We start from the raw sequence: 26,326 nt of genomic DNA, 5'->3' as shown, positions 1-26,326 counted from the left end.
TTCACCGGCATTATCACCTCATCTCATTCAGACGCTAAATAACCTAAGATGTTGATAAAATGTGTCGTAAAATAACCTACAAAAAATTTCATATAATTAGTCAATTAAATTTTTTAATTAAAAGTCGTGTATGCTAAAAGAAAGTGCCAACAATGCCTGACTTTTTGAGCTATGAAAAATTATATCTTTTTTGTGTACTTAGAAAATACAAGAAACATGATGGTAACATGCGGGACACATGCATTTCCCTAACATAACAAATTACTGAGTTATGGTAGAAAATTCAGCCCATCTGCTAATGCTGTCATAATGCTGTATTTTTTTCTGAATTACTTGCAGAAAATTCTATAATCACACGCAATCACATTGCACAAAACATTAACTGGTGAGCCTGTAGAATTTTCTTTTTGTTGGTCACTTGTGGGACACAGGGGGTCACGTGTGGGACTTTTACCCTTATAGGAGGAATTAAAACAGATAATGACTGTAAATACTCTTAACGTAAATTTTTAACAGAATAACAGAAAATCATAAATATCAAAAAACTAGGGAAACAGCAACTAATTTCGAAAAGGAATGTTCTTATAGGTAACACAAGACAACAGTTTACTTTACTTTAATAAAATGCTCTGAAAATTTAAAAACTCCACGATTATTCACAACATCTAGAGGTAATAGTTTCTTGACAATCTCTTGTTGGCTGCAGGAGATAAGTCAGGTCATTTAGGCCACTTGAAGTGATTTGAAACTCCAGCCTGTATCAACGCCGAGACTTCAATTTTGTCACATGCATGCTCCTGCAATTACTTCAGGATATTTAGTTCCTTCATAGGTCACAACAACCCAAACGTCTTGTTTCTGTAATTCTTCAGAAGCTGGTCTGTACGAATCGACATTAATTCCTGGAGGCCTAAATGCATTTGTTTTGCATCTGATGCCTCTATTTTCACATAAAATTATATGAAAACTTTTTATGCCGGGAATTGCAACTACATTCTCTCATGGCTTTTCTGAAGAATTAACAGTCAGCATAACATGATCCTCTGGATATGGGTACTGCTGACAACCTGTGAGGCTAGTTCAGCAAAATATTTGGGTAATTATAAGTACTGGTTTTGGTTTTTTATGAAATTAATGTTTTAAACTTTGTGATTACTATTCCTAATGTGAAAATACTTCCAAGCAAACTCTATCTCGTGCTTCTCAGAAACCATTTGCAGTATCTTTACCGTGAACTTATTTTAAAATTCTGACGATGATCCATCACTCCCATATTATTTCCAACTTCGGCTGATCACCACCTGATCGAATTATTTCATCATATAGAAAGTCAATCAACACAAACACAGTGTCTTTGTCCTTAGATTGGCAGTAGAATAGATAAGGCAGTGGCAGCCGGTGAGGCATTCTGGTAGTGGTGCCAAAAATGAAAAAAAAAAAAAAAATGGTTGCACGCAAATCACCCAAGTGAAAGGTGATAATCACAGCTCACGTTTACATTATGTTAAATAAAACACATTAATTAAACCAACTATTTTACCAGGTGTGCAGTTAATAATGCACCTATAGTCCCGTCGCTCTAATTTCCGGCAGCCAATCGCATTGCAGTTCAGCTACATTTAAACTTGTGCGTCTTGTGATTCGCTGATGAAGACGTTATTCATTTCTTAAGGCTCGATAAATACTTAATATAATCGCCTCCATTTTGGCTCTTTTGTTGGCGTTCGCAGAAAGCACACAAAGACGTTATTTGTCACTTAATTATTTGCTGAACTATAATGCGTTTGATTTATTATCATAGGAGCTACGACATGATAATGTTTAACGGTGTGGCAAATAGGTTCCTCGTCTGCTAGCTCGGCAACGAAAGAACAAAAATGGCGAACGATACTACCTACCTAGACTTTATAGAGCCTTCACTTCCTAAGACGTAAGCAAAGAGGAGGAATCACGCCGGGAATAACAGCGTCGTGACTATAGTAACAGTTACAATAACATTTCCGAAACTAATAACGAAATTCACAAATACAGATAATGCAAAATTTTCTCAGTAATGTTATGTCAAATACAAATAACTTTTATAAATAATAAAATTACTGGCAAAAACACACGAGATGAACAATGATATAGATAATAAATGAACATGTTTGCACTTTATTTAAACAGGCTGATGAATCCAAGGCAGCAGCCTGAATAACACATGTTCATGTCCTGCACAGATCTCATGTATTGTTAACAAAAGCATCAACACTAGCAACAGTGTAGCGATATTTAGTTGCCACAAAATAAAACAAATATTAAGTTACACAAAATTAACAAATATATATTTCATCCTGGTAGGTCTTTGCTTGGTACCACTTCACATAAACGTGCTTTAATTGTTGACTAATGTCTCCAACGTGTCGCAAAATTCCTCAACAGAACCCTCTTCTACAATTTGCGGTAGTCATCATCTTTCCAAACATGTCATGAAGATGTTGGTCGAAATTCATCACACTCTAGCATATGCCTGTGCTGCTCATTGTTTAGCATATCTTTACATGATATGCGTTCACTAAGGTATTTCTCTTTTATTTGGTTTACAATAAAACAATTCTAAAAATGCTTTATTGCACCTTTGATAGTGTGAGAATATTTTCTTTTTATTTATCTTTTGAAGGTAGATTAATTTCTATACAGTTTTTAATTTTAGGATGGCGATACCATCCTGAGCATTTTCAAGCTGGTATTTATTTATTATTTTATATCTTATTGACATCTCTTCCTTTATTAGTTAGTATACTTTATATTTATAATTTTTTGGGTGAATAGGTTGGAAAGACTGGGATAATCTGTGAAAGACATTGATTACTTCAATGAAATTCTCATGATAAACACAAAGGGAAAGGTATTGAGGAATTTTGCTTAATGTAAGAGATTCACATTGTAAATTTGGAAATTTATAACACTGGATCTATAAGTCAGACCTAAAAACTTTGCGGCTTACACACATTGGAAGTAATTTTGTTTCTTTCTTTCTAATTTAAAAAAATTTAACACCTCATTAAGTCCAATATTTGAGGAAAATTTCATGTAAATGTCATCATAACTATCGTTGCATATGCGTAAAGCATGATACCATCTCGTAACTCACGTCATGTGGCACAAGATTGTATTTAACTCATTATAAGTAAAATGGACACGTACCGTAATATTCAAATCTAAACTACCGGTAATCGTAACTTACCTCAGGTCACTGTCTCTCTGTTTATAATAGTATGCATATAATATAAATCTTCAACAATTTTTGCTCATTTTTCTTACAAATTGTTTAATATTTCATAATTAAGTAATTTATGTGTGCATGTGTAACTTATGTATGTATATATCCAATGTCTATCCACTTCACTTTATGTGATTCAGGTCCCGCATATTGTGGATAGATGGCAGGATTGTAACCCATTTTCTAGTTGCACACCATTTATGATGATGATGATGATGATGATGATGATGATGATGATGATGATGATGATGAAGGAAGAAGGGGGAACTCGATACCAGCACCTAGTCTACTCCTGTCAAATAGCATCAAAGGGACCACTAGGCTTAACATCCCTGGCCGATGGACAAATTACTTTCAACAGTGACATATGCCTTTTCATCATATGCACTGGGGAGATTTGGAATTTAATCCAGGCATATTGGTGCACAATCTAGTGATTAGAAGCTGTCCACCGCCATCTCTCCAAATCTCAAGGTAGACTAGGGTTGTCAACTCTATTTTCCCCTAATTTTTAACAGTCTCCTGGGTCCCATATTTTTTTTCTCTTCGAGCATTTTTCTCCCTTATTTTTGCATAATTATTCTAAACATTTGATTTTGCCATGAATGATGATGATGATTTACATGATGAATTTTGTTGTTCAAGAGATGCATTGAAATGTCCAGTCTTTATAGAAAGTAATGTTTGCCAGAAATTGGGTTTTAGTGCTCATCCGTTTAAAATCAAACAATAAGGTCAATTAATATTATAAATTTGGAAAAATTGGATAGTTTTGTTCTAAGCTTACCAAGTAATAATGCTCATACAAAGAGGATGTTTTATTTCATGAACAATAATTCGACAGATGCAGGGCCACCGAGAAGGGGGGGCAAAGGGGACAAGTGCATATTGGCCCGTGAGCAGTAAGGGCCAGTCAGATTACTTTTTATTATTACGAATAATTATTCACAGATAAATACCGGTACTATAAAATTTGGTAAGAACATTTGTTACATGAATCTGACATTAACCAACAATAGTAGAATTAATACAAATTACCACTTCATTATGTGAATGTTTAACTATTATATAATAGAATATCGGTTTCCAATGTTAACAATCATCGACACGACACTTGAGGGTTTCGGGATTTGCCTGAAATATGCTCCCGTCGCTTGTACCGAACACGTTCAATTGGCTTGTCCTCTTAACTAACAACCCGTGCCGGCCCACCACAATATGCTAGTGGACTCTCCCAAAACCAAGCCGGAGGATTATGTTTCCTTTTCAGTAGGGCCAACATAGTATGTTTTGTGACGAAACTTTCGTCTTTTCTTTGTCGTTTTTCTAGTAAATTCTGTTCATTAGTGTTATCAGTGGACAATGGACAAATAGAAGCATAAGTCGGGAGCTGAGAAGCACAAGGAGAGACAGAAAAATTGAAAGATATTAAGAAAGGGAGTATAACTTTGTTTGAAGTTGGTGTGAAATTAAGCGACCTTGGAAATCTAAAAAGTTGCAGACAAGTTGTGTCATTGAATGTGTTGTTGGAAAACAAGAGCTTTTCCAAAAACAGTATTACACTATTTTCAAAACTCAAGAATGGAGAATGTGTTCCCAGAGCTGGGTAGTGTGGAGTGAAACAAATCAGAGAAAATAGTATAGTGACTGATATGTTTCACTCCACACTAGCCAGTCTCTGGGAACACATTCACCATTCTTGAGTTTTGAATATAATACTGGAAAGGTTCTTGTTCCGTCACTTAGATGGTTATTAGGCAGGTTGGGGGTATTTTTCGAACAACACATTCAATGACACAATTTGTCTGCCACTTTTTATTTTTCCAAGGTCGCATGTTACCTGCCATGACTCAGAGTTACGAACTGGTGTATGTAAATTTGTTTCACTTGTACATATTAACACATAATTTTACTATTGTTTGCTTGTTCTGATTCAATACTACTGTTATCAGAATTTTTAAAGACAGCCACAACCATCAGTATTCACTTCTAAGCATGAACTGTCTTCATTTTTGACAACCTGAACAGACGGGCTTGAGATTTGTTTATTTTCTGCACCTTCACTAGCAACGCTCAATTTCACACCAACTTCAAACAAAACGAAGGAAATAAAAATGTATTCAGAGTAATAATGTGTCTAGAAAGGATGAGTAACCTTGGCCTCCTTAGTCTGGAGAGCGATCTTGCTAGGTCTTTAAATTTTGATGATATAATTGATGATTTTGCATCAGTGAAGTCAAGGAGAGTTGTTTGTTGATGTTGGCCTGCAAGTCAGGAATTACAGATGTTTAAGGATAGTGTTTTATGAAAACAAAACGAAACGAAACAAACGACAACAAAAAGACGAAAGTTTCGCACGAAACATACTATGTAGACCCTACTGAAAAAGAAGCGTGATAAATATAATATATTGTGCTAATGTGAAGTTTTGCTAAACGTTTTCAATGTAACAAAAGTGTATACGGTATTTTTAGATTCGTATCTGTGTATGGGATTATCTTTTATTTCTTTTGCAAATAATTATTATGGTCAGAATAATTGATAACTTGTCATTTTTTACTTTTTTTCAACGAGGCCTGCGCACAATATTGCACAGGGGCCCATAAATCCTGTCGGCGGCCCTGGACATATGTTCAAAACAGGAGCATGACACATCTAATCAAACCAGAGCTGCAAACTGCAGTCGACTTCAACAATTACGCGAGACAAAAGTGTCTCAAAATACTCTTTACTTAAGCCTAGCTGGCGAAGTGTAGAATAAAGTTGCTTTTAGTAAGTGAACGGAATTATTTATCAATTTTCTATGTGAAATTTTGTCGATTCCTTAATTTCCCGTATTTTGTTAAAAAAAAGTTGGCAACCCTAAGGTAGACTGACCCTGACGGATATCAAACCCGGGCCGGCTAGTCTGGGGGCAGACACAGAGCTAACCCAGCGGATCACTAAGCAAATTATATTAATAAATATAAATAATGACAGAAATTTAATATAATTAACCCTATTGTAACATTCAAGTTTCGGATATTTTTCAGAATATTCTTATGTACGTTGAAAATTTAATCAGTAACACGTTTAATTATCTATTAATTTCTACAGTAATTCTTCCTCTGGAAATTTACAGTAAATTTTCTGTAATAATATCGTGCATTAATGTACAGAAAATATTTCGAATTTTTCTCATAAGGGTATGAACAGAGAAGCATACTCAATTTATAAAGTTATTAAATATGGTCATTTCAGCTGAAGAAAATAACTGTAATTAATTTTTTTGAAAAGAAAATTAATTTCAAAAGTGATCACACAACAATGTTATAATTAAGGAGCGGATTTCTATGTAATTAAATATTCTTTTTGCGTGTGATAAAACACAATTAACAAAGTTAAACATTCCGAACATGAAGTTTCAAGTTTAAAACCCGAATTTTATTTCACATAAAAACACATAATTTCACAAAAAATTATGTAAATACATATGTTTAGAAAATCTATTATAAACACATAAATCTTAGTTTTTTTTACAAGAACTTTTAAACATTTTAAAACTATATCAATTATGCCACTCAGAAGTACGTTATCTTTTTAAGAATTCCTGGTTGCTTCGTGTTTCTAAGCGCTGTGTGTGTATCCGTGATCCATTTTTGTAATAGTATCGCCTCAAGTTCTGAGAACTGCTAGGCAGCATATCAGTGTTATTATTAGAGAATAAATTAACATGGACAAGGAGGAGAGATCTTGCAACACATAATTAGGAATGTTTATTGTTGCTGAAGATGATTTCATTCCACGCTTTGTTTGTGAAACACAACAGATAAGAGCTCGGGTATGAACATTATTTAATTTAAACAAATCTCTTCCCTCTTGCTCATGTCTATCAAATAAGGCAATACCGGTACGTCTTGTTGTGATTCCCTGTTATCGTGATTCCCTGTTATCGGGCTTCGTCAATCGATATCCTTCAAGATATACTGAAAGATGGTTGTTTAAAAAACGATTTGGCTTTCCTATTAGCAAATCTAATCTTTTTGTGTGACACCATAAAAAAACTCGAAACATCCAAAAACCTGTTGTCTGAAACAGGGAGGTGTGAGCCGTGAAAATTAAACCAGACTCGCTACCAGGTTCAGAAGTACAAGTACTAAGGGACAAATTCCAGAATGTGTTAGGGAAAAACAGTGGATATAAAAAAATGTGTAAAGTTGCTCAAGTATTGGAGGGTGTGCCTGTAGGTGAAATTGACGGTGTATGTGTTTGTGACATTCCTCTCTTTAAATATGCACGTCTGACGTCCTGTGATGTGGAAAGATCGTTTTCACAGTATAAGTCGTCGTTCAGAGATAATCGGCATGCATTTGTGATGGAGAATTTGGAGATGACCTTTATTGTTCACTGCAATTCTCGGCCAACTACTAGCACTCAAATGTGGTTGGTGAGTACCTAGTAACATTTTTTTTTCCAAGCTAAGTAAGGTATTTTTGTCATATTAAAAAAAATATATATTTTTATTTTTAGCAAATATTTTCGTACTTTTTAGCACATGAAAAATAAATATATTTAAATTTTTTAGCACATAAAAATCCGCTCCCTAGTTATAATTCATTTGCAGGGAAAATAAAAAGGTTGGAAACTTCATGTTAAATTCGCCATTAAGATACAACTTCCATACAGGAATTGAAAATATAATGATATTTTCTATACATTTAAGCAGTTTTCTTGATGTCAAAAAACAAACATATTCCTCCATATAATATTCCAAATTTCACTCACACGTTCAAATTTGCATGAAATTGTCTAGTGCCAACGGTGACGTCTCTTTGGTATACAGAAAAGAAAAAAAAAAGAGTAGCCTATTATTGATATCATTCTTCTATTTATAAGTTTCCTAACAACCTTAACAACATAAAATAATACTTAATTTAACAATATCGTAGTAGGACATGTTAAATTAAAATAATATTTACAACATAGTAATGCAAATGGCCCAAAACAATTCTATTTCACTTAGTACTGTAGTTCTTGTGTTCTTTCAAAGTAAATTTTAAATGTATTTAACGCTGTTAAAGTTATATTACATTAGATACCGGTACCAGTATTTTAAGAGATAAATTGGAACGAAATCCTTTACTTGGATAAATTTGTGTCCCAGCCCTTTGTCATTTAGATCAAGTGTGACCCATACACACTGGAGGAGGTAGGGAATGTACACTATAGTGTATACTTATGCTTAGCCTCGTATTTAGTGCTACACCCATGAACCCGAAAAATTAACTTATGCTAATCTTAGACCGTGTGCACACAGAATCAGACACGGTATGGTGTGGCTCTTCGCGATGCAACATTTTGATTTACAATGTTTCACAACGCCTCGTGACAGCTTAACACAGTATGCTCGCGACAACAGATCTGTTGGTTCTGTGGGATTAGAAAACTGGCCTAGGCTATAAAATGGAGTCAATGAATGATACTGTCTATATCAAAAATTCTATTGTATTTGGTTATTACTTCTTAAGGCCGTCTAATATGCCTAAAAATCTATAAATTCAAAGCATCTTATAATTAAATACTACTAATGTAGTGTACAAACGTCATTTTGTACGTTTATGATTACCATACTTCAGAGTCACAATAATAAAAAATATATTAAATCAATAATGAGTGATAGTACAGAGCAGAGCAGTAGACATACTACAAATTATTATTATACGTATTAATTATTATTCACCTGGTGATTCCTCTCATTTGAAATTTTCTCCCATGTTTTTTGAAACCACATTATTGTCGCGATATTGTTTCAAAGTAGGATTGTGCAGAAAATATCTTCCTTGTACTAAAACAACTAATTTATCTGTATTGAGCTCCATTTTGAATAATGTGCATTACACAACAATAATGTCTGTAGATAGAGGAAGCTTGTAATCGTGGACGTGGCTATTCACGCATGTTCAGTATGCTGCAGATATCAGACTGTCTGCTCGCGACCAAGTTCAAGCAGTCATCCAAAGTTGTGTCCCAGTATCTCCTCGGTCAGATACTGTATGCATCACACCATAAGAAGTCACTGGGAGACAAGTACAAACAGACAAAATGTTGTGTCCCTCCGTGCCGCGTCTGATTCTTTGTGCATCCAGCCTTAGGCATTTAACAGTCAAAAAATAAAATGTTAGAACAATTGAATATGTGCTGTTATCTAAAGCAGTCAAAGGGGCATGCAAAAATTTATTTTCAGTCCGACTTTTTTCTTTTCTCAAATTCTGTCACCCTGGGCCCAAGCCCGTATGGCCCATGTGTAAATATGGACCTGCTTATGCGTAATAAATTTGAAAGTTTTGTTCTTCATATTATTTTCATCGTGATGTAGTTGTTTAGTCAACTGTCCAAAGACAGGTTTGAACCTAATAAGTGACACCAATAAGGCAACCAAGCCAGGAGATAATGGAGTAGCGTGGCCAGTTTCCATCACTGACATATTACACTAATAAGATTTCAGATGTTTGCAAACAACTGTTCTTACACTGACACATATTGTCAAGTAAGATGTACGGCAGGATAATAGATATACATATCAGACAGAATCTCAATCAGAAGTTATTTCATCATGGTAAGAGCATATAAAAATAAACCGGGCAGGGATGGAATGAATACAAAAGAAGCATGTTAAGAAGCATCATCGAACATTAGAAGAAGAAATGGTAGATCGTACTAGGTATTGTATTTGCTTTAATTAACATTTGATAGGTACCGGTAATTCTTTTGATTTCAACTGAGACATTTTAAGAAAATTACCCCATTTTTAGTTTTGTTGAAATGGCTCTGTGATTAGAATAGAAAAAGTGTATACTGGTACTTACTCCAAAATAGAGAATCTTTTTAAAGAGATGTTATGGGGGCATTAAAATGATAGTTACCAGTACATATGTAAAAAATAACCTCAATTTATTGTACAGGACAGCGAAAAAGCAGAAAAACTAAATTCCTATTATGCCACTGTTTTTGGGATGAGGGCACTAATACCTAACTTAGCTTCTGTGGAAAATACGGGTCAGTTTTCTATCAAGCCTAGGGACATAAGGAGAAGGATCTCTAAATTGAAAACTCAAATCAATAGGACTTGATGGTATCGCCAGAGAGAGGAGACGTGTTAAAATTGGGAGGGGAAGCCATGATTCCGTATATAGTGCGTATATTTGATATATCAATAAACAATGGTATTATCTCGTGAGATTGGAAAGATGCAATAGTGGTGCCAATTTGTAAGTTAGGGTCTCGCTCAGAGACAAAAAATTACAGACCAGTCAGCCTCACCTTTGTGGTTTGAAAACATATGGAACACTTGATTTCAGCATATCAAAGGCAGCATTGGAATGATTCAAATTGGTTACATAATTGTCAGCATGGGTTTTGGGGGGGGGGGGAGGCTACTCATGTGAGAGTCAATTAGTAACTGTATGTCAGAATTTAGCAGACGGAATAGATGCAGTGATTATTGACTTTTCACGCGCATTCGATGTAGTCCCACACGACATATTGTTGGTTAAACTACAATCAACGGGGATTGACTTCAGAGTACTCCAGTAGATCAAGGAATTTTTAACTTGTCGCACTCAGAGAATACAGGTGGGGGACGAATTATCGAGCCCAATAGAAATTACTTCTAGAGTCACACAGGGGAGTATCTTGGGGCCCCTTCTATTCCCCGATTTTGTAAATGATCTGCCAGTTAACATCTTGTCCAAGGTTTGCTTATTCGTGGATGATTGTATCGTATACAGGGAAATGAAAAGTTATGAAAATACTACTTTTCTTCAGAATGACCTCAATAGAATAAACGATTGGACAATGACCAACAAAATGAAAATAAATTCTCTAAAGAGCAAAGCCGTCAGCTTTACAAGAAAAAGAAATTGAAATGATCGCATCGTATACATTAGGGGGTGAAACCATTCCAGAAGTTAAAAGATGTAAATACCTAGGAATAACTTTTACCAGTTATCTCGGCTGGGGGGAACACACTACTGACACAGTGGGAGAAGCATGGAAAGCATTACACTTTGTGATGAGGGTACTAAGAAAAGGCTCTGATAAATCCAAAGAGATTGCATATAAGTCACTAGCTCGTCCAGTAATGCTGCATGTTGGGATCCTTACAGATTAGAACATTTTAAGACATTGGAAAAGATTAAAAAATGGGCTCTCAAGTGCTGTCGTAATAATTCAACATTAAAATGGGACACACTCACAAACAGGAGAACGTGAATTCGATTATGTGCCATGTTCAAAACATACAGAGGTGAACCTGCCTGGAGAGAAATAAAAAATAGATTGCAGCCGCCCAATTACTCTTCAAGGAACGACCACTCACATAATTTGAGGGAAAGAAGACAGAGGACGGACACTGGAAAGTTTTCTTTTCTCAAATGTATTTCAAAATAGACTTAAGGACTAAACTAATAAACGGTAGTATATTATGCACACTATTTAAAGGGTGTAATTGATGTTTTGTTATTTGAAGTGTGTATTAATGAAGAAGTGTGTTGTGTTAGTGAAGTGTGTTTGTGTCAGTGAAGTTTTATAGTTTACAGTGGTAGAGCAAAGTATTTGAACAGTGAAATGTTTCTGAAGTGTTAGTGAAATCAGGATAGTATCAATGAAATGTGTCGTTGTTCCAATGCAGTGAGTGAGTTAACAGCGAAATGAGTGTAGTGCTGAAAGTTACTTGTGCATGTATGAACATATCATACTCGTGGGTTTCAGTTCGAACTTAGGGTTAAGATACAAATTAGATTTATTTTAAAAGTTATTTTAAGTGATCATGCTTCATTTACGGTAATTTAGAATGTTCCTTGTTAATATTATTATATACTGTTATTATTTATTATTTTAGTATTAATTATTATTATTAGTATTATTATTAATTTATTATTAATTGTATTTATTATTAATTGTCATTATTGAGTGTAATTAGTTACCACTGCCACTTGGTATTTAGACCTATCCATTTGCAATATGAATAAATACACACATAAACGATTGGACAATGACCAACAAAATTAAAATAAATTCTCTAAAGAGCATGTATGTATGTATGTATGTTGAGCCGAGCTCGACGCATCAGTCAATCATCTACTAGACCATCTCGCCGACAGAGTTCATTTCATTATTATATCGCCGATGACACCATCCTTTCCTCGAATTTTCTTACCAAAATTCCTATTGGCTGGCTAGCACTTTCAAACAAATGCCGGGGAGAGAACCGAGTTTTCTTGTTTATGTTCAGTAGCAGAGTACTTCACTCTGGAGTTCACTTTCAACGTGGAAGGTCGTTTTGAGAAATATTGGATCAGTTAAGTTCACTCAGAACCGTATGTCGGCTGGTTAGCTGTATTTAGCAAGTTTACATTGACTTCGGGATTCTATGTTCTACGATTAACTTCGGTTATGGATGCAGTCGACATGTTTAAGGTTGTATTCAATGTATTATGGCGTAGTTAATTTTGCAGTACGAGCTGGTTCGGTATTTATTGTATCTGACCACGATACATTTGTTAAATTGTTAATCAGAATATCCGCAAGTGGTAATATCTTGGTTTATGTACCGGTATCAGATATTGCGACATTTTCAGTTTGGTGGGTTATGTCGCGTGGTACATATTATGTTACAGGAACTGAAGTGGTTTGGGGATTTGATTTGCGTGAGTATTGAGATACGGAGTTATTGTCGACTTACGTTGTCTTCAAAATTTTCCGAGATAGCTCTGGGCGGAATTGTGATACATGGTTATTATTATATCGTGGAAAAGGTTGGACCGAATCCGTATACCTTGCTACTTGTTCTACTTTTCATTTTCAAATTGAGCATTGCCATTCCAGATTATTCCATTTACTATCTGAGTGTATTGCGATCCTAGTATATTTACGTGGCTACGCGAATTCTAAGGTATCATTGGTATACATATATACTCTTTTCTCTCTCTCTGCATTATGGGTAATTACTGTAATAGTACAGAGACTTATAGTATTTATATATTTTATTTAAGAATTAAGCTTTAATTAATTATTTGTATTGATCTGGTGTGTGACTGTTTTATTGTGGGTTATTTTCCCTGTGATGCAACGAGTTAATATCTGGAGCCTGTTGTTTGTCTCTTTGTGGCAATCATGGAAATCTAATTGGACATTTAATAAGGGTTGTGGAAACCGCTGGACATTGGGGTTAAAGTTTATATGCTGTTTGAGATGTTGTGACAATGTTCCAGCGGGGAAATATTGTATAGGTTATCAACCTGTTGTTTGTGAATTTCCCGATTAGACTGAATTATGAATTTGGGAATGTATTAAGACATATGATTGAAAGTGTTGAAGGTTCTGGACTTTACTTATGCTTGTATTTCAGATTAATTTATTATATCATTTTTCGTTTCCATTCAACTTCATACTTTCCATGTTCGTTTCATCAAATTAATTATGTATTTGTTATTTGTTAATTATATTTGTCGTCATAAATTCACACTATCTATTTTTTTCTAAGTCTTCCACTGCACATATCCCGATCATCCGATGCACCGGATTCCATCTGGCGAGTAACATCCTGGTATTCTCGAGTTTTGAGAAAGGTGTTGAAGAGGGGGAAGGAAATTAATTATTACGATTATATTATTATTTATTATTATTATTATTATCCATCCCCACCCTTCTCAATGTATGTATGTATGTAGGCCCTATGTATGTATGTATGTACGTAATAAATAACACCTTCCTCTGCGTTCTAGTGATTACCATTGTAGCTGGTCAGTCTGAGGTTTGCAGGTTCAAACTTGGCTGATTGCTATGAATTTTGAAGACAATAAAATCTTTATCATGGCTTTCTCCTGTAGGAAAATTAAGCTATGGGTTTCATTTTATAGATTTATGGCACATAAAAGAACCCTGTCCCAGGTAGAGGGCTCCATGCAAAATTTTTGGTATTTGTCACGTACCTTGAATATTGACACTGAATGCCAGTACCGGTAACCTATGCAGTTGAAAGCATCTTTAAATACAATACCGGTACTATAATACTTCACTACTTCAATCACCACAATATAGTTTACTTTTTTTAGTCTTTATCCACTTTTTAGTAGTACCGGTATGCTTCTAGTTTCTTTCCTCTCGATAGAGGGGAGAATATTTGTAATATTGTACCGTAATTCTCTGACAGATGGCCAACCTGTTGCTGTCAGAAATCAAACAAATATTGCTACCAATATAGAAAAGAGTTTCTCTGGGTATTTACTTCCCCAAAGGCTTGCAAATGGAAACTATTAACATTTGAGATTACTTTTGCTTTAACTCATCTTTTATATTTTCATATCATAATTTTTAAGCCTCTTTTTACGACATTCTTGTCTGATAATACCGATATAATTGTTTTGTTTTGTTTTTAATTATGTGTATCTGGCATATTTGACAAGATGTCAAAATGTGTACTGACTTCTATTACAGTTTCGATAATTAGGCTTATATGGAATATGTAGAGGGTATGGGATATTGCCTATAACGTTTTTAATTTTTGTTTCATTTAAAAAAAGGTTAAGAGTTGTCTGGAGTAAATCAGCAAATTTTGTACATGTTTATAAAACAGTAGCTTTTCATTTTGTAGGCCTAAAGGATGTACAAAAGAATATAGCTGACGTATTATTTTTTAAAGGCACTCTGTATTTATTTTTTTCATTTTTGTATCCTCCAGGTCTTAGAAAGTATGAAATCATAAACAATTTTATTTATTTACACTGTAGCCTATGTACCCATGAATAATAAAATAAAAAAAAGAGAAGTACTGGTACATCTGAATATCAATTTTAACACCGGTGAGAATAAAAAGTCCATGAATCCAATAATCATAAACAAAAACCAACCGAAAACAGTTTAATAACAATGGTTCCTTCATTTTCAAGTCTTTCTAAAGATGACCAACATGGCAGATTCTACAGAAAAAAGAGAGAATTGAAATTTTTTTATGACGATTGGCTATGGTGATAGAAAGAGGACCCAACAGAAAATAACTGCCTGTTTAATAGAGTGCATCCAGAAATAATCATTAGTCACGCTACAGCAGCCTATCTAAAATTTTAAAAAAGGTCTATAGGCCCACTGGAAATGTTAAAAATAAGCCTAAGTCTGGAATACCTAAAGACGTTAGGCCTACAGATGGTGAAAAGCTCTTGCTAGTTTATTATCTATGAAAGATGTTTGATTCCAGTAAGATGGTTCTCTTGTACATTTTGAAAGAAAGATGAATCAGAAGATTCCAGGAGGATGATTGGCAAAAGAGGGAGAGTTGAATGCTCCCAAGATCGCTGGATTTGAACCCATTAGATTTTCTCTTACGGGGTTATTGAAGGGGACAGTCTATCAAAACAAGCTAGATGACCTACAAAAGTTAAAATGAAGAAATTGGTATGAAATGCAACAGGTCAGCAGAACAACGTTGCTGGAAGTATTAGACAATTTCCAAGATAGACTCACATGTAGAGTCCACTGCAAAAAGGGGGAATGTCGTAAATTTGTGAAAAATGAGATGAGGGTTCAGTACTATAGATCAAAGGGAGTAGAATATAATACACTTTGCTGCACTGCAAGAAAGATGATAGTTCCAGATCTACATCGTACTGACGAATTAGTATACTTCACAAAGAGTGGGAATGTCAATGTTTAAAATGCATTTCCTGCAAAATGCAATACATTCGACATTCCCTGGACTCTTTACGTATTTATTTGGTATGAAATGGAGGTAATTTTTGACAGTGTTTATAACTTCTTAATTTTAAGACTTGGAGAATACAAAGATAAAAAAAAGTGTACAGTACAGCATCATTGAAATACACATTATTTTTCACATTCTGTACAAAATGAAAACTACTACATTTACAAATACGTGCAGAAATTTGTATCTATATCAAACAACTCTCATACATAGCATTTTAATGACTAAAAATTATAAAGTTACAAGCAATGTTTGATACTTTTCATCAATGTGTATGTTTACATAGTAGAGGGAGAATTAATTCTAGTTGGAAGACAGGAAGTCTACAGAATCTTTGTAAAATTTAATCGCGCAATATTTTAAATTTAAACTGTAATTACCTGTACGAGCACCAGGTTGAGGCACATGGTGGCATGGGACATGTGCCCCGCTGCCTCTCCGCTCATCATCCGAAGACTGCCCACTTGATGTGGCAGATAAAGGTGACTCCATAGTACGCACATGTGCAGGGAGAGACCTGAGAGAAGAAAAACAGAAAACTGACCAACTGACCACTGATCTGTAACTTCAGACTCTGTTATATGAAACATTTTCTAATATAAATTTTGGCACAGATTTGTAAGTACAAATAATATTAGTCAATTAACAATAATTCCAGTCATCATTATACATTTCCTGCATTATTTTCAATATTTAATAATGGGGTTTAAAAGCAACAATTAAATTACAAATAATAAACTAAACATTTAAGAGGTCACTGTGTGTCGTAGTTGTAAGATAGACACTTTCAAGTTTTGAAATTACCTGGAGGTAGGACTGAGCGTAGGACTAAAAAGTGAGTTTGCAGAGTAGGGCGGTGGCCCCAAAGATGACCCCCCTGTGAGGAGTGGCTCCAGTGGAGACACCCACATATCCTCCAATGGAATCCGACCTCGAGATTCCACCAAACCTGGCGTAGATTGACTGCGACCCATTGCAGCTGTAATACAGGGTAGCATGTTTACAAAAACATCAAAATAAATATTACTTGGAACCAGTTAGATTTCGAGCTTAATTATATGTGTGTTGTAAATAACAGATCCTAAAAATAAGTGAAACTAATTTAATTTGTATGCGTTTTTAGACTTTTATTGTGAATTTGATCAGAATTAGGCTTTTGAGTAATCCACCATGTCCTGGAAGTTGACATTTCCAACTTTTCTGAACTACATACAGGTTCCATCATCAGAGTGAATATGTAAGAACAGAGGGGTTGCTTGCTCTGTTGGGCTTGTTGCAACAGCTCATCCAGAGTAGCCAGATGTAACAAGCCTAACAGAGTAGGCGACTCCTCCGGTACCTTCATGATGGACCTATACATAGTTCTGAAACACTGGAAAAAATCAAGTTCCAGGACATGGTGGAATAGATACCCAAAACCCTGTTCCTAATTTAATTTGTGTTATTAGCATAAGTAATGAAACACGTTTAATGAAATATCTTCCTCATTTCAGTTTACTAAACTAATTCTGTTAATTTTACTAGGAAAATATTAGCACATAGAGGGAGACATTAAAGAAAAATATTAGAAATTTATGTTAAGTATGTTACCACATTATGGTACATTTCCTCATTAAGTCGTTCAAGAGAATTTCGGGAGAGTAAGTTCATGGAGTTCAACCTTATATTTACCGTGTTATGTGATTACGAAAGCGAGAAGAAATGAGAGAGAGATAGGTAGACAGATAGGGAAAAAGAGAAGGAAAAGGAAACTGTAATGGTATGAGAAAGTAAGAGAAAAAAGTTAGAGACGGTCAGAATAAGATGTGAAACAAAAAGAGAAAAAAGAAAGGTTGAAGAGGAAATAGAGAGTGAAGGAAATAGAAGAGCATGAGGAATTGAATTAGATCGCACACCATTAAAATATACAAGTAAATTGACTTGAAAATTTAATTATGTATAATGTAAATAACGTGCCTGAAGTTTCATATCTCTCACAATAAAAATAAGAAAAAAATGTTTTTGATGAACATGAGAGAATATTAATTCTTGCCTAGTTCTTTTAAAAAATATAATAACTGGGCAATAAAAATTAAAAAATGAAAAGCTTCTAGTTTATACATTTTTTACGAAGTCAGAAAATTTGAAAGACAATAGTAATCACAATTTTTGTTTATATGAAGCAAGAAATTTTGCACTAATTAATTCCATAAAATTGTACACGTATATATTATTGAACTATAACATAAAGGAAATAATTTTGAGCGATAGATTGCCTTAGAACACCGTTGTCAGTTCAGTTTTCATAGTTTATAATGTTGTCCAATAACAACAATAATGATGATGATGGTGATGTTGTTGATGATGATGGTGATGATGATGGTGATGGTGAAGGTGATGGTGATGATAATGATGATGATGATGATGATGATGATGATGATGATGATGAAGAATTGGCTAGTTTGGCTGTAAAAAATTCTCTCTTTTTTTCGGTAGAGATGCAGGGATACCTATATTCTGTATCATTTTTAATATGAAGTGCTTATAAATTACTTATTCCTTACTAAAGAAAGTAGAGATTTAGTAAGATTTTTCATTTTGCATAAACACCATAACAGATAGTAGATTTGAGAGCATACTGTAAGATATTTAGGTTGCAGATGTAGATGACCAGTGATTTTTCTAAAAAAAAAAAGACTTTTAAATCAGTGCCATCTGTAGGTTTTTTTGATTAGATATGCAATATTTATAGTTTTTATTTCATCACTGAGTCTAGTTGAATAGCTTACGTCAAAGATGTCTAAGCTCAACAATTCCATTATTTTCGTTTGTTTTAGCTTAAGTTTTTTTTCTAAAGTTCAATACATTTATATTGTCATAATATTGACACACTTATTGTCACACATACTTTTAGTTTAGATACTTTTCTGTTGTCCCACAAATGAGACCTAAATGTAGGTATAGTACTGATAAAGGCCTATGCCAGGGCCGACCATAGGGAGGATGGACACCACTCGAATGGGGACCATGGACCAGTTTTTAAATATTTTTTTAGAGAGAGGAAGATATAAAATATTAGCAAAAATATTTTTTACGTGAAAGAAGAGTTTTGTTAAGCCACATATTATTGAAATAGTAATTATGTTCTCAAGAAGTTTCAAGAAGTACTATATAGGCTGCTATTGAAGAGTTAGGACTAAAGTATGAGGAGCTTGTATAAATGTGTTGTTTCAGTTAGGATGCTTCTGTACAGTTATTAATTAGCCTACGCTACATTACACTGACTTAATTATATCTGCATACCAGTATTTATTTTTCTTAAATATATTTTAAATATTTTTCACTAAAGTATGCCTTAATTTTTGTTTTAAAGTTACATCTTTTTTTTTTACTGACCTTTTATTAAACATGTTTAGAAACTGATGTTTTTTTTATTTTCCTTGCCCAAATAATACTTCAATTTCAGTATAAAAAGCGTGCCAGACGTAATAAAATCTCATTAGTTTGTTATCCTAGCACTGTTTTTAAATTAAATAATTTCATAATTTATTAAAACACTGACAAATGTTTGTGGAGGACCCACAATTTCTATGTCTATGCGAGAAGTGTGTTTAAATATGTGAAAATCTTTAAACGAATGCGAATGTATTTTATTATATGTAACATAAACATTACTGAACTATAAAAATGACGAATTAAAAAACCAAAAGAGAACAGTAGAAATGGTAAAATTCGAATTTGAACTTCAAATAAGCTTAAACTAATATATTTTCTTGAACAATATTTAAGTATTCATTAAAGAAAATGACTCTGTAAACCATGTAATGCAGTACAAGCTAAAACTAACATGAAGTTAGGAATCCTAAACTGTTACTGTTTTAAAAGTTTTTAATCATTAACTGTCTACACAGATAATCTAGATATGCTGGATCCCCTTCAACAGAGTATGGATTTAAATTAAGTAAGCTTATTGCCTTTTCCTGTTGTGACCTTTACTTAATAAGGCCAAAAAAGAAAAACATATTATAAACGATATATCGGAATTAAAATACTAGTACCGGTACTTCGAGATGTAAAATATTTAGTCTGTCATTATATTTACCAGCAATAGAAATAGGAGAAGAAAGACTAAGGAAATCTTTACAAACTGATATAGTAACATGTAAAATGCCATATCAAAGAATACAATATTATTAATATGCTCATTTCCTTTATTCATTTGTGAAAATTGTAATATATGAATATGGATGTGGGCGGGCGGATGGGTGAATAAATGTGTAAATAATACGTTATTTGGTTTAAGTTTCAGTATTAAAAATGTATAGACTTTTGAATTCTTTTCATTTTTTACTTCTGATAGCACAACTACTTCACATTAGGTGGTAAAATACATAACATTTAAAAAATCAAACGAAATATTTGTTAAATGGAAGGAATTTTAATGTTTTCTTTTACAAAAGTATGTATGTATGTATGTATGTATGTATGTATGTATGTATGTATGTATGTATGTATGTAATTACACAATTTATGCACACAAATTATATTACTAAACATTTATGATTACATTGTGCATCATACATGCACGGTTGTCTGGTGATACAGCACAGAAACAAAAAACAAACAAAAAAAAGAAAAAACGTTAGAGCTATCATCTCACAAACAAAAATGTACTGTACATACAGAGACTACATTCGGCATGTCAGTGATAACTGTCATTTACAGATGCCACAATGGAAAATAATTTTATTTTAATAAAGGTCTACCTACTCTACAAATTTATTGTAATGTGTCATACTTTCTGTTGGAATGTGAGGAGTATATATGGATTAAAGTATTGTAGCTACATTTACATTTATTAATATCTGAAAATAAGAAAACTTACATTGATCTGGTAAATATCCTATGTTTATTTAATATTATTGTATGAATAAAACTTGGAAAAATGTTTTATCGCTTGTCTTTTGTTTCAAATCGAGGCTAATGAAAGAAAATGAAACACAGGCTTATAAACATTTATAAGAACTGTCAGGAAAAGAAAGTTTGGATTAAATTTCAGAAAGAGTAGATTATAATGGTCACCAATATTATTATTCTCTAGCTGAGGTAGTTATGAATGTACAATATTACTTGATACATAGTTAGGCAATGTATAACAATGTATAACCAACATAACTTTACATAGTGCTTTCTTACATAATAAACATATTTATACTGCGTATTATGAAAAAAAGCACTTTATAATGTATGTGGGTTTTACATGAAATAATTAGGAGAAATAGCGTGCATGTATGGACGGACAGACAGACGGAACGTCAAACGGCACTTTCTTTGGCGTAAGAATCATGTAAATATGAACATTTCTGCTTACTTCTATAGCATTGCAATGCCTTTATCGTCCACGTAATGTCCTACTGTAGTAAAAGGAAACTCAAAGAATGCAAGTAATTTGATTGTGATAAACATCACAAATTCAAAGTTGTTGTTCTCTCCAGTGGTAAGAATGTTTATAGAAATGTGAAATAAAGCTAGAGAATTTAGAGGACAGATAGACAGATAGAATGTTTAACCAACTAAAAAAATTCTGGCATTTTATTTTTGCAATATTAATTAATAAGAAATTTAAAACGGAATAATATGTTCAATGATTTTATAGTTTTGCAGATTGGTAGAGAATCGTGTTGGAAAACTCATAAGAGAACCATTTCGACAGAAATATGTGAAAATTCCGGCAAATATAGAAAATATGAATGCAGAATTATTTTTGTTGGGTCTTTTAATTTTATTCTTAATGTTTGCAATGTGTCCGATTTATTTTCCATTTATAACATAGTTCTATTGTTTATTTAGATATCTATAAATACAGTTATTCTGACAAGCAGATAATACTGATATTATTACATCAACAATGTCAAATTATGTAGGAATATAGGTATTAGATGGCAGTGCTAATTAATAATGTATATTAAGGGCTTTTTTTTTTTGCAAAACAATAAAGTTACAGTAAATAATTAAAAATTCTCTGCTACAGAAATTTGATCATTTAGGCTAGTCAGCAAAACACGAGTTAAACAAACGTAACTTTTTATGAATCCATCATGGATTAACATCAGGGACGGAAGGTAAGCTTATAGTCTGAAAGAAATTGAAAGTAACTGACAAATTAAAGTAGGAGTCAAAAGCAAGTCAGCTTGACCTCCTGTCATGTATTCTTTCGTGCAACAAGATGTTACTTGTTGTTTAGAAGATTTTTGACAAATCTGTTATAATTACATTATATTTAAATAATGATTTTCAGTGTTTTATCGATTTTAATATTTGTGATGTGACTTTATTGTGACAGGAGCGCTTTGTAATTAAGTATTTTAATCAAATTATTTCGTATGTTGTGTACTGGGCTTTATAAATTTCGCGATCTGTGATATATAATGGTGTTGGTGACATGTGCTGCCATCTAATTTTTATATACTACGATACTCTGTGTCTAGCTTCCAAGTGCCCCAGCAGATGGGGTGGTGAGGGAGGAGCATGCACATTCACATGGCACTCACCGCCGGGTGGCAGCACTTGTCTGCCTGTTTGCCGCCGCAGTGCGCCAACTCCGCGCCACAACGATGACATCTCCTCCATCTCACCACCCCAAGTATCTACAAACACCAACATTAGATGGCACACTTCATAATGTCATCTTAAACTTACATTTAAAAATAATTTAATTGCATCATTATCTGAGGGGAGTTAACACGGAGAACAAAGGACAATTAAAAGAGGATAAAGTGGTAGATTGGTGAGAAGGTGAAGAGGAAAGATGGAATCAACTCAAACACAAACATTTTATATAGATTAAAAACCACCTTCAAATTTGTATTAAATTACAAGTTAAACAGGTGAATTGATCGTTGGTAAAACTTTAAACAAATGAGATATGTGCGTTAAAAGAAATTGGGCCTTAGTATTTATAAATGTTTGTACCCAAACAATTTCCTTGTATTGAATTGTGCTCTTTTGTAGGCCTACTGTCTTTCTTTAGCAATACCAAGGTTTTCTGTAAACTACTATAGTATGGTACCGGTAATTAGAATAACAGTTTTCATACTTTCTTTGTTGTTTTAAAGAGATACCGGTACTTTATTATATCCATATATGTTTATGTACAGTGTTTTTAGTAAAAGAAATGAAGAACCTATGGGGATATTGTATTACTTTATTACTGGTACTTTATTATAGAAACATTTTAAATGTGTAACAGAGTCAAATGAATAAAACCTGGTTAAAAACTAAAAAGTAATTTCGAGGGAAAAATTGTTCTGGGGCCGGGTATCGAACCCGGAACCTTTGGTTTAACGTACCAATGCTCTACCAACTGAGCTACCCGGGAACTCTACCAGAACCAACGTTGAGTGCACACTAACTCTGTGTGACTTGAATTGTAGTATTGGTTGCTTGACGGTTGTCAGCCCACTTTGAGGTCTGTGGATATAGAGGGAAAAATTTGATCTGTGTCTGGTAGAGTTCCCGGGTAGCTCAGTTGGTAGAGCGTTGGTACGTTAAACCAAAGGTTCCGGGTTCGATACCCGGCCCCAGAACAATTTTTCCCTCGAAATTATTCAAATCAACTTTACAGGGAGTTATACCTGAAAGCTTGATTTGCAACTAAAAAGTAATTCTAAAGAAACTTAATTCCTAAAAAATTCATTATACTCAGTCATAATAATGACTAATTAACAAGTCTTTGACAGCTAATTTAAAACTTTTGGTTTGAAGATTTCTGATATGATTAGGCAATAAGTAGGCCTACATTGAATTGTTTGATTCCAATTTCCTGTTGTTTAGCATTTCTACATAAATTAGGCCTCAAAGTATTTTTATGCCTGGTATTATATTCATAAGTAGCGTTATTTAGTAAAAACGAGTCAAAATTTTCTTAACATACCAGTACAACAAACATTGCATGATACAGACACTGTAACACTACCCTTAAAATGTTTAATTTTCTAAATGAGGGTTTACTACAAGTTTTAACTTAGTTTCCATTTTGCACATTAATTTTAAAATAATTCCATATATTATATTACAAGAGTGAATATGGCCAAAATAAACAATTTTGAATGCATATAGATTACCGGTACTTGATATTTAGGCTTTCTTATCACAAATACCCCTTTTGATATCCTTTTGCAATTAAAGTCTTTTGTATTTCCCATTTCAAGTTTGATTTCAAGTACTATATGCTCTGAAATTTCACATTATGATACCACTGTAATTGTTAGAATTAAAAATAATTAATAATTTAAGGTTACATACCAGTTGCTGCATACCAGTTACAGCATATTATGCATATTATAAAAATGAACATATCCTTTGTACCTAATGACACATTATCTTTATCTAATAGTCGAATTAGCAGTCCAAATTATTGCTTTAATCAGTCTCTTTGAATTTTAGTCATGTTAGTACAGTGCCATCAAGCGTCAAACTGTATCAGAGAAATGAACTAAACTTGTTGTGTCATTCTTATCACAGTACAGTCCCTTCCTATACACAACACAGTATAGTTGAGTGATAAGTGTCTCGCAGTGAAACAATGCCCCAGTGAAGTCTCTTTTTTTTTTTTTTTTTTTTTTTTTTTTTTTTTGGGAAAGAGAGGAATATAATATATAACGTAATTGAATTTTGTGATACAGGAAAGAAGGACGGATTAACTATTCCCATATCTAACGCAACAGAACGAGCAGCAATCATAGTGAAAGTAAATAAGGAAACCATATGCAAAATTCGAAAAGAAGGTAAGGAAGCCAGGCAGCAAGGATTAAAACTATCAACCCCTAAAAAAGGAAATTAATACCTAAAAATTAAGTAGAATTAGATGACATGGATAAGTATATTATAAATAAGTAAGTAAGTAAATAAATAAATAAATAAATAAATAAATAAATCCAGCCTGTTTCATCCTCTAAGGGCCATGGCATTCTGCCTACGCAGGGTCTAGCTCAACTTTCACTCCTTAGGTGAGCGAGTCCTAGGGAGCTTTGTGGGGTCCTATGCAGTTTGTTTGCGTTTACCTGTTCCTTCTCTTTGCCTCTTTTAACACTTTCACTATTCACTTTCTCTCTTTCACTATTCACTGACGCACTTTCACTAATCACTGTTGTTGAGTTCTGGTCATCGATCCAGGTGTTTCCATCTTCCTCTATTCTTTACCACTCTTGACCATTGTCCTCCTGCTACATTTTTGAAGTGGTCAGCCCACCTGGTTCTTTGCCAGCCCACGTTCCTACATCCTGTTCTTGGGTCCTACATGGTGACTCATTATGTCCATCTCTGGTGATCCATCCGTGCTACATGACTGCCCCATTTCCATTTTTGTGATGCTGCTTTAGTGACTACGTCGCACATGCCTGTTCTTATGCGTATCTCTTCGTTTCGGATTCTATCTCTCAGTGAGATGTGAAGAATTTTTCTTTCCATCCATCGCTGACAGGTCTGGAGTGTCTGCTTTTGCTTCTCAGTCAGGGACCACGTTTGACAGCCATATATCAGAGATGGTATGACACTTTTCTCTAGGATCTCCGCTTTTATACTTATTTTCTGTTCTTTGACCATTAGGATAAACTTTAAGGACCAGAATTTCCTCCATGCTAGATCTATCCTCTGTTTGACTTCTTTCTCTGTGCTTGCATGAGGCAATATGTTTTGTCTTAGATATACGTACTGCAGTACTGTAGAGGTAACTGGTTTATCTGAACTGGATCCTCTTCGGCATTTGTCATCACCTTTGTTTTTGTGGCATTCATCGTTAGACCTGCTTCCTTGCTGGCCATATCTATATCCTTTAGCATTTCCTCCAAAATTTGCGCAGATTTTGCTACTACTGCGATGTCGTCAGCAAACCTGAGATGTGTGATGTGTTTGGCCATCTATACTGATGACGTATTCTGTCTTCCATTCTATTTTCCTAAACTGGTGCTCTAAGAGGCTAGTGAATAGTTTAGGTGGCAGGGGGTCTCCTTACTTCACTCCCCTTTCTATCTGGAACTCTTTTCCCTCTTTTTTGCCCTTACTTTTGCTTTTTTGTTTTTGTACATTTTCCCCAAGATTCGGACGTATTTGGTTGGAACTCCCTGCTGAATTAGTGCCTGAAATACATATTCATGCTCTACGGGGTCAAATGCCTTGTTGTAGTCTGTAGTCTATAAAGGCGATGTAAATTTGTTGGTTGATCTCCTGAGTCTTTTCTATTATTTGGTTCACAGTTTGGAGGTGGTCGGTAGTGCCATATCCTGACCTAAATCCTGCTTGTTCCACTGGCTGGTTTGCGTCGAGTGTTTTCATTAGTCTTCTGGTTATAA

The 26,326-nt window shown here is 34.0% G+C and overlaps 1 protein-coding gene across 4 annotated transcripts in view; it reads right to left on the bottom strand.

The window, feature by feature from the left end:
- The window catches only part of LOC138704980 (cyclic nucleotide-gated cation channel-like), a 243,035-nt gene that overhangs the window by 36,149 nt on the left and 180,560 nt on the right, over positions 1-26,326 (bottom strand). For 3 of the 4 annotated variants that reach the window (XM_069833485.1, XM_069833489.1, XM_069833486.1), the window contains exons 5-7: positions 22,529-22,624; positions 16,803-16,977; positions 16,379-16,515 (exon numbers count right to left, since the gene is read on the bottom strand). In XM_069833485.1, the coding sequence (XP_069689586.1) occupies positions 16,379-16,515; positions 16,803-16,977; positions 22,529-22,624 (408 nt within the window). The remainder of the gene's footprint in view (positions 1-16,378; positions 16,516-16,802; positions 16,978-22,528; positions 22,625-26,326) is intronic. The other variant, XM_069833487.1, reaches the window with a different exon arrangement.

This window comes from Periplaneta americana, chromosome 8 (assembly GCF_040183065.1).
Source record: "Periplaneta americana isolate PAMFEO1 chromosome 8, P.americana_PAMFEO1_priV1, whole genome shotgun sequence".
Lineage (NCBI taxonomy): Eukaryota > Metazoa > Arthropoda > Insecta > Blattodea > Blattidae > Periplaneta > Periplaneta americana.
Note: the sequence above shows the minus strand (reverse complement) of the source record. Positions and strands in the feature narration are given on the sequence as shown.